This window comes from Condylura cristata, unplaced genomic scaffold (genome assembly GCF_000260355.1).
Source record: "Condylura cristata isolate star-nosed mole 26May11 unplaced genomic scaffold, ConCri1.0 scaffold00024, whole genome shotgun sequence".
NCBI classification, from domain to species: Eukaryota; Metazoa; Chordata; class Mammalia; order Eulipotyphla; family Talpidae; genus Condylura; species Condylura cristata.
In genome coordinates this window covers 14,472,285-14,482,510 of record NW_004567125.1, presented here as the reverse complement: position 1 = coordinate 14,482,510, position 10,226 = coordinate 14,472,285, and the positions used below count along the sequence as shown (strand labels likewise).

The window sequence follows — 10,226 nt, the reverse complement described above, 5'->3', positions numbered from 1 at the left end:
TGGCCCAGCAGCAAAAGGAAGGCCTTCAGAAATCCTAGCCTTCTCAGAACTGACAAAGTAGCAAATTAAAACTCAACACTCCCTTCCACTTTACACTTAAAGCCTTACACACACACACACACACACACACAATCACACCCCCTTTTGAATTCTATTTATTTAAGCTCTGCCATTATACATATCACCTCTTGCTTATCTTTAATACTTCATTTTGCTAATCACCTAATGCTCATACAAAAATTTATATCTACATTGCTTTTTAGTTTTCAAAAAGGAGAGCAAAAAAGATGAGAGACGAAAAAATAGAAGGAAGGGAAGCAGAAACATGAAAGGAAAGGAGACTAAATAAGGGGTCAGTATCGCTGGGCTCTCTGCCACAAGACTGGCACAGAAAGGATGCCCCTTTCATGAAAATGGATGAGCCTTTCACCCCTGCCTGTTTGTAATGGTACTCATTCCTGTAGGAGCTGTTTAGATTGGGGGCTCAGTTTGGGGGTGCCCTCTATAGAGAATTAGCTCTTTTGAAGTATGAATCAATTAACTTAGACATTGGCCCCACTTAATTACTTAAAAGAGATCAGCACACAGCAACAGAAAAAAAAAAGTAGGAAAGTGAGTGAATGAATATGTCAGATTTCCTTCATTCCCAGCTTTTTTTTCCAGAAGGTCTATTTGGGGACTGTTTACTGTGACCACGAAATCCTGAACATTTGTTTTGAACATGAATTCACGACGAGAAGAGTCACAGGATCGAGCCATTGTCAGAATAGCTGCTCATTTGCCAGACCTCATTGTCTATGGAGATTTCTCTTCAGAGCTACCGTCTGTAGATTATTTTGATGGAGTCTTGATGTTTGTTGATATTTCAGGCAAGCAATCAATGTTTGTTGATATTTCAGGGATGTAGAGTATGGGTACACAACAGGTGGTATTGAATTCACATGTAGAGCTTGTCTACAGTGTCAGGAGTGATTTTGGAGCTCTTGCTGCAAATGTCCAGTAGAAGATAGTTCTACTGAAAAGGCAGGAGGGCGGACAGGTAACTTATGTACCTGGAACTCTCTCACTTTCTCTTACCTAGCATGCCCAGTCATGGGAAAATCCTTCAGATGCCCTACCCCTCTCCTGGAACTTTTATTTTTTCTCCTGTAACTTTTGACTCCAGTATCCTGGCCCTGATGCCACTGGCTAACACTCTGGCTAACCCCCTGCCCAAGCCCTACACAGATCCCAGGCAAAAGTGACCTCAAGGAAGGGCTTCTCCAGATCCTTATCTCTCTGCCTAAGATGTTCGTTTACATCTTAAGGGATACTTGCCACCTCTTCAGCAGTGTTTGAATTTTGATTTTTCATTACTATAGAATGGAAGTTCTATATCCAGTCAAAGTGCCGTCATCCCTACAGACACTGAAAAATTTAGAGGGAAGAGGTGTCTGGTGCTTCTCCCTGAGCCCTAACAACAAGCAGAGACAGAATGCAGGTGTTAGACTTGATCAACCTCAAAGATCATTAAGAAGAATTCCTCTTAGTTCTTCGGAGCTGTGAACTACTATTCTCTGGTGTGGTATTCTGCTGTTCTGTTTGGTCCCTCCAAGTAGCCTAGGAAATTAGCTATTACAGGGTTGTTGTTTGTTGTTGTTTACAAAATCTTTATTACAGGTTTTACTGAAATGACTGAAAAGTTCAGCACAGCAATGTATATGGACCGAGGGGCTGAACAGCTGGTAGAGATCCTCAACCACTACATAAGTGCAATAGTGGAGAGTAAGTAACCCGTAACATTCTGGTTTATTATTATTTCAATTCATTGTTTTTCTCTACTTGGTGATTATAGCCTGATATAGTACTATTGTTTGGTACTCTTCATTTCCTCCATGAATTGTGTGTGAAACCAGTCTCATTTGAAATATAATGCAGTACAAGTGAGTCTAAGCACAACCTCACTAAACAAACTATTCGAGAGAACATTTTATATTAAAAGACCCAATTAGAAACTACTTTTAGAACTTTGGTAGTAATGTTTTAGGTAACTAAAAAAAAAAAAAATCAGTGGTAGCCCAAATGTAGTCCTTAAGAGAATGTTTATGAATAGAAAAGTGATGTATAGTTAACTTAAAAGTAAATCTAATAAATTCTGAAACACAATTGATTGAAAAGTTTTATCTTCTTTTCAATCTTTGCCTGCCATCTTGTTTGCATTATTAATTTGAACTATTGATGAAGAAAAGTATTTACTCTATTAAGGCAAACTCTAGGTCTAGAATTTTATCAACCATAAGTTCCATACCAATATCTTATTATCATGCGCTAAACAAAATATAATTTTCCTTAAAAGCAGAAACTTATCTAATTCCTCTTTTGCAACCCTCTCAACACAACAGTGCTCACCAAATTTGTGGTGATAACTAAATAAGAAAAAAAGTCTCCATTCATGTCATAAAGTGTAAATAAATTAAATACAAGTCAGTAATAAAAGCCAGTTGACTTACATAGCACTGGCTTCCCAATTTTCTGATTTTTAGTTGTTATGGAGTCCTGTCACTCAACCACTCACTCACTCAAACTCTAGCTCAGAATATATATTCATCAGTAGAAAACATTCTGCCACTTAGGGACTAGAGTAGCTATCTCGAGGCCTCATCAGGAATCCCACCTTTCTTGTTCTATTTTCCCATTCACATAAATGGAGCAGGTACATAATCTAGTTCAAGGCACACATTCTACAGTGGAGGAAACAAACAAGTTGAAGTGACTTGTCTGAAATGATAGCTTCACCATAGGTCTACTCCTTAAATACTATTCTTTTGACTTAATTTCCATTCCACTGATGAAATGTGAACTCTTCTTTTAAGTATAATTTTTTTAGGAGATAACAGTGGTTTATAATACTATAGGTGTTTGGGGGGGTAGGTTCACAAGAATAAATTCTTTCTGTTAGCTGTAAGAGATCTGAGTTTGATTCAACTTATTTTCTTTTTTCCTTAGAAGTGTTGATTTTTGGAGGTGACATCTTAAAATTTGCAGGTATGAGGGCATACTGAAATGGGAGCATCAGAAGGGAATTCCAGGTTTCTGGAACCCTGAAAAAGGGGGAATCTCAGAGAACACAGGGGCCAAGAGATGGGACTGGGGAATGTTTGAAGAGGAAGTTTCTGTACAGATTTGTTACAAAATAGACTGATCTCCTGGGAAGGCCATGACATGCCCTCTCCACTTTTGTGTTTTCAAGGTGACGCCTTGCTAGCCCTGTGGAAAGTGGAGCGAAGGCAACTGAAAAACTTTATAACAGTGGTCATTAAGTGTAGCCTGGAGATCCATGGATTGTTTGAATCCCAGGAATGTCAAGAAGGCCTGGATGTCCGAGTCAAGATAGGTAAGCGTTTGAGAAAAGAAATGCTACAACAGTTTGGATACAGGCTGAGATTCTTGAGGCATCTCTGTCCTAAAGAGTTAACTCAGATCATAATGGCTTAATCCATCATCACATCTTGGACTTTGGAATTTGGCTAACTGGAATGCAAATTATGGCTCCCTCATTTAACAGCTTTCAGGTTAACATTTATATCTACCACACAGGCTCTCACAAAACTTTAACGGTTAAGTACAGTATCCGGCATATCATAACTATGCTGTAATGCAGTCTTTATTATTAAAATTCCTGTTACTGTTTTTAGGTTCTGCTGCTGTCAGTAAGGAGCAGCTTGTAATTACATATCAATAGGTCCAAAAATAGCATAAGACAGCACTTCACCCACCTTGTAAGAATAATATGCAAGAGAAGCTTAAGAGAACCTGCAACAGAGTCCTACTATAATGGAGGGCTTTTTAAGTTCATACATGTAACAGCCATATTTATATCTGTATTGTGCTGCAGACAGCACACATGTGACAGCAGTTTGGCTTCATCACAGTCCTGGGCTTTCGGCATCATGTTATCTATCTGGAGTGTGAGAAATGAGGTCCTGAGAGGCAGAAACGATGTGTTACTATTGGTGTTAGCTTGTGCCTAATTTAACTCTGTACACCATCAATTCTGAAGTGTCAGAGGTGAAGAGAACATCAGAGTGGTTATCCAATGGGCTAAGTTTTGTTTAGCTTATTTATAATTTCCAAATATAATAATTTTTCTTTTGGAAAAAGTCCAAGTCATTACAATATTGAGCATTAGGATGACTTGGATACAAACCCTTCATGTATCTGCCAGTCAGTGGCAGAAAGGTGACACCAGTTACTTTAATGATTCTAAACAGCTCTGTGTCTTAGAGGGAAAACAAACCCCCCACACAGACACACTTGCTCACCTCAGCCTTGAGAACTCAGCAAGCAGAAAGCAATGATGACAAGTTTAGATTATTTTATAGACATTTTCAGTACATGTCACATTGTACAACATCTTGTCTTGTTTTGGTTGAGCACTAAAACCTTCAGCTCCCAACTGGAGAACAACTGGAGGACACATTGTTGGAGTGGAAAACCTGAAATTCCCCTCACTTCCCCCACCTTTTCCCTCAGGCAGTTCCAAGGGTTTCTTTTTAGCTAATGCCTCAGTCCTACTTCCATGTAATTGCTCCTCAAACAGGATTTTTTAAAAAGATTTATTTATTTATTCTTACAGAACTGGGGTACAGGCCAGAGGTGTGGGGGGTAATAGGATTCATCAGAAACAGAATTGGGAGCAGAACAGGCAGATAGACTGAAATACACTGCAGAGGAGAGCAGCGGGCAGGTCAGGAGAGGTCTGCTGTGCCATGTGGGTCACCTCCCTGGCTGGGGATCGAACTCGTGCTGCAGTGGCTGCGATAGTTTCATAGCGCTATGCTTTAATCCCTTGTGCCATCAAGGAGGGTCCCAAATAGGGATTTTTAAAGTTGTTCTCTGTTGCCCTTAAGTTAAAATTAATAAATTAATAATTAACAATGAAATTAATAAAATTAATAAATTAATTGGAAAAGGATAACATAACTTTGGGGACAGAGAGAGCTACCTAAGGCATTAAATGTCACAGAAAGGACTTACTAGCTTCATGAGAAAAAGTAGAGTTTGGGAAGACTTGAGCCCTGAAGTGATTTTAGAAACTGAATTTAGAATGAACATTTTAGAAGTTGATTTTTTTTCTAAAGTGGTGCAGTCACCCCAAGATTCTGAGTTTTCTAAGAACCTGCTGCTGGGGAATAACCCAGAACATCCTGTGCAGACCTGCAGTTTGCCCTCTTGCAGGCCTGGCTGCCGGCCACATCACGATGCTGGTGTTTGGAGATAAAACACGCAACTTCTTTCTGGTGATTGGTCAGGCCGTGGAAGACGTGCGCCTGGCACAGAACATGGCCCAGATGAATGATGTCATTCTGTCACCAAACTGCTGGCAGCTCTGCGACCGCAACATGATTGAAATCGAGAGGATCCCTGACCAGAGAGCAGTTAAGGTGACAGCGCTGTTGGCAGGACATCCTGCCAGTTTGTGCCTTGGGGCCACCCACCAGTAAACTAGTTCCAGGAAGCTCTGGGGCTAGAGACATGACTGGCGACCGCTCTCCTGATGGCCCTTAGTCCAGGACATGTCTGAGAGGGGCCGAGTTTCATGAGTTTAAGAAGAAATTTAGGGTTTCTCTGTGGATGTGGAATTAGGGGATTAAAGCCTTTGGGGGAGGGGAGGCTAGTGTTCTTTCTTAAGGAATAGGAAGTGTCCCCTAGGGAGGGAAAAGTACAGAGGGAAAGTAGTATGTAAGCTTCTTTTGACCCTCCCTGTACTATCCATTCTCCCTCTTCCTTCACCTATCCCCACTTCGTTCCCTGAAGAATCACTGAACAGTGAGAATTGGAGCCAATAGAGCCAACAAGATTTAGGGAAGAGAAACTTTTCCCTTGATTCTGTCCAGTAGAAAGTGCTGTGGCTAATGAAAAGCAGTCTCTAGAAGACTACACAGAACAGTCTGTGGAATATGACTGATTAGAGAAACTGCTTCCCCCCCCTTCTAAGTTCTTCTTGGCTAGTCAAACAATCAAAGTAGGGGGAAAAAAATAAGTGTAGTTACAAACCTAGAGAGAATCATCTGATTATGGAGTCTAAAGCCAAACTGAACAAAATTAGGGTATTTATTCTAGCTAAGGAACAGGATAGGGGCCTGGGACTTCAAGGAGAGTGGAGGTAGATTCACATAATGAGGATGTTATTCATATGATAAAGATGCTCTGCAATGAAAGCATCTTTGCTCTGCCATTTGGGTAGGTTTCTCTAATAGAAAGTTTATTTAGTCCTAGAAATAAGGATTATGGATAAGATCCACCTCCCTTTCATTCTTTCAGGTAGCTAAGAGTGTGATAAAATATTTCAAGAGGCTTTAGGGCCTTGATTGACCTCAGCTCCAGGTAATCCACAGGCCAAGTGACAGGTCTTGGGGATAGCTAACAGTTAGCCACTGACTGAATCAGAACAGGACTGCATGGCAAATGGGAAGGAAAGATGGAAAACACATCCAGATGGTAGCCAAGATGAGAGACATGCCTGTACCAAAGAACAGATTAGAACCCTCAAAATAAGTTTCTCATTTTTTTAAATTTAGGTTAACTTCCTAAAACCACCCCCTACATTTAACTTTGAAGAATTTTTCACAAAGTGTATGACTTTCATGGATTACTATCCTTCTGGTGACCACAAAAGTAAGTACTCTTCCTCTACGAGAGCTTTCCCCTCTCAGTGGCAGAACAGGTCTTACGGGGCACCATTACCAGTGACTCCCTCCAGCTCGCTGTCCTGAGCAGGACACCTATGTCCACACACAGCAATTCTAAGAACAGGCTCCTTAGTCCTCCCTCTCCCTTGACACTGACTCCTGTCCCTCATCTTCCATATATTTGCAAGTGCCCTGTAGGATGAAGGAAAAGCTAAAGCTGCTAGGAATCCTAACCATTTTCTCTTAAGAGAAGATTTTCTTTCCTAACCATCATCATGGAACTTCTCAGAAGAGTAATCTGCATATATGTGCCTCCTCTTCCATTCTCTCACTTATTTATTCACCCAATAAATACTGATTGCACCCATGGGGCTGGCCAGGACACATACTTGCATAATCTTCAGTCTTGAACCCCTGGTATCTACCCTTTACCCTCTTCTAGCTGCTGAAAATGTTTATGTCAAGCCCACTAATGACTATCAACTTGCCACACCAGGTGACCCCTCCTCAGACCACTAAGGTGGCTGACCTTAGATACTCTTGTTCTTGAACAACCTTCTCTTCTTATTCTGGGTTCAAGAACTAGTTTTGTTCTTGCCCCTCAAGCCACCCCCTTTCAGTGTCCTTTGTTTAATTTCCCTTCAATGTTGGTAATTACAACTATCAATCATTTCCGAAGAGTTAGCAAAACTCCACTGTTTTGTTTTGTTTTTCCCCCCAGGTGAAGAAATAGGCAACAGACAGGGGGGCAGCAAGGTGACTTGTCCAAGTCACACTGCGAATTGTTGTTAAACCTGGATTAGCAGCTACTCTGACTCTTACTCCCGCTGCCTTTTCAATTTTAGCATGCATTTCATTCCATCACTATCATCCCTTATTGTCAGACCTCTGTCTGTCTGTGGTAAGAAAAAGTAGTCTTACTAAGAAGACTAAACACAGAACTCTACATGGAATATGACTGATTAGAAAAACTGTTCCCCACTTCTAAGTTCTTCTTGGGCTAGTCAAACAACCAAATTAACATCAGACAAGCTAGGGGGGGAAAAAAACAAGTCTAATTAGAAACCTAGAGCGATTCATGAATATGGAGTCTAAAGCCAATTGGACAAAATTAGGGTCTTTATTCTGAGCTAAGGAATGTGATAGAGACACAGATTTCCATCTTCTGTAACAACAATTTTAGCTCAAGTCCAAAGGTGAAAATATTCCTAGATTCAAAATTTTATGCAACTGAGAATTGGATTTTGAGCTACATGCAACTGAATTTTAGGGACCCACACCTCTTAAAGCTTCTTGTTGACTTTCCCATTCCCTTTGCGTGTTCTGTCCCAGCGTCCTTACTGAACTGTGAAGATCATTGCCCAGGGACTGAGGACAGGGAGGCTTCTTTAGCACGGGAGGCTTCTTTAGCACTGCAGACTCAAGCCCACCACCCCCATCCCTCCTTCATCCCTTGCAGACCTCCTGAGGCTTGCGTGCATGCTAGAGTCTGATCCTGAGCTGGAACTATCCCTACAAAAGTATGTGATGGAAAGCATATTGAAGCAGGTACTTTCATTAGATTTGTTGTCTTTTGAGCTTTTTTTTTTTTAAAAAAAGATTTATTTATTTATGCATACAGTACTGGGGTATAGGCCAAAGGTGCAGGGAAGGTGAGAGGATTCACCAGAGACAGAGTGGGGAGCAGAACAGGAAGATCCACAAAGTGCACCGCTGAGGGGAGCAGTGGGCAGGCCAGGAGAGGTCTGTCTCGCCATGTGGGTCTCCTCCAGGGCAGGTGGGGATCAAACTAATGCTAAAGTGGCTTTAGCTTGTTAGTGCTGTGCTTCAACCCGCTGCACCACCAGGGAGGGCCCTGAGCTGTCTTTTGATTGAACAGTTGGAAAGAGGAGAAAACCAGTAGCTCACAAAATATTTTAAAAGAGGTAAGGGACTCTTCAATGCATGGTTCACATTGGGATACTTTTTAAAGTTACATGCACGTTATTCCTGTTTACACTGCAACAGTAGGCATAAGCTGGAACTGCAATGCCTGTTACCGCTGGGCAAACTAGCAGTGTCCCAAGTATAAAAGAATGCGTGGCTACTCTTTCCACATGCCACATCACAAAAAAGACATCAAGTGGTTGAGCACTGGTGCACTGTTTCTCTAAGTTCCTTTCATTAGGTTGTGAACTTTAAAAATTAACAATCCAGATAATTAGGACACTCAGAACTACCTGCAACCCTTAATGGTTTTCTCTTTTAATTGCCTTAGAATTTAGCCTCTCTCAAATGTATTGATCTATGTGAATTATAATGGCTTCTCAGTTCTCATCATTTGCCAAATGCTATTTTATTTATTTATTATTCACAATCCTTGGTGTAGCTATCTTTATCCCCACTTTACATAGGAAATGGAGACCAGCAGTATCTGAGGAACCTTACTTTGGTTGCAAAGTAGATAGGATGTGAACCCTGCTCTATCTGATGCCCCCATATCTTGCACAGGCCTCACACACTTTCCTAAGAGATACCAGTTTCAGTCTTCCATTGCATCACAATGCTGTTGTGTCCTGGGGGAAATCTTTGTTGGACAAGCCTGAGTAGTGAGCAGCTGCCTTCAGTGTGGATTGAAGGGTGTCAGAATGCACCTTCCATCTTCAACCCAGTTTTAAAACATCACTCTAGCATCTACATTGTTCTACTCTTTCAACTGGAGAAAGTCACCCCTTCCTCCCACCCAACTTCCAAGAGATATAACACAAACTTCAACTGCAACAAGCTGAGAGCAAGACCAACAGGAATAGGCTACAAAAGAGATTCCATGCATCATCTGGAAAGTTGTGGGTAATTAATGAACACTGGGTGAAGTAATGCAAGGAAGTAAAAGACACACTTTCAGGACTTTACCAAGACATGCTCTGCTGCTAAAGAACAGAGATCCTTAGAGAGTGGAGTTGCATTTTGCAAATGTAAACTCAGAACATATGGTCAGATGGAATAATCTTTCATGATTTAATTAATCACTATATTTGATAACCATTGATATTATAGATATTTACCAATAATTTCATTTGAAAAATAAAATCAGCACGTTGATAAGTTAGAAATTATTAAATTTTATATTAGTAAATAAAACAACACTGCCTCAGGACTCTCTGGCTCAGTCAGGAAGCCAGCTGCAGGAATTCCTCCACACAGCTCCCTCTCTCACCCCAGGATGGGTTTCACACTGTCATTGGAAAACCTGAATCTTTTGTGCCCTTTGGCAGGAGAAAATGCAATGATTTTTCCCTATTGGCTCCTGTGTACTCAATTTAACAGAATTCAGGGATGATGCTAGGCAGGGCTTATTGGGAGCTCTCTCCTTTGTCTCCTGTGCCCATTGTGAAAGGCTTAGAGAGAACAGGGGAGCTGATGATACTCCACCCCAGAGAAGCCAGGCATGTGGTTTACAGCATGTCAGATTCTGAGTCTGGAGGTTTGCTTTCTAGTTTACTGATGTCATCTATGTGTTCCTGGAACAACTCCTCTATCTCTCCATGTCTCAGCTACTCAGTTCAACAGAGATCA

The 10,226-nt window shown here is 41.1% G+C and overlaps 1 protein-coding gene across 1 annotated transcript in view; it reads left to right on the top strand.

Moving 5' to 3' along the window:
• The first annotated feature begins 721 nt into the window (after positions 1-721).
• ADCY10 (adenylate cyclase 10 (soluble)) overlaps positions 722-10,226 on the top strand; it is a 59,903-nt gene continuing 50,398 nt past the window's right edge. The window contains exons 1-7 of the mRNA XM_012728911.1: positions 722-869; positions 1,660-1,764; positions 2,986-3,024; positions 3,230-3,373; positions 5,218-5,423; positions 6,561-6,657; positions 8,131-8,219. Of these exons, the coding sequence (XP_012584365.1) occupies positions 722-869; positions 1,660-1,764; positions 2,986-3,024; positions 3,230-3,373; positions 5,218-5,423; positions 6,561-6,657; positions 8,131-8,219 (828 nt within the window). The remainder of the gene's footprint in view (positions 870-1,659; positions 1,765-2,985; positions 3,025-3,229; positions 3,374-5,217; positions 5,424-6,560; positions 6,658-8,130; positions 8,220-10,226) is intronic.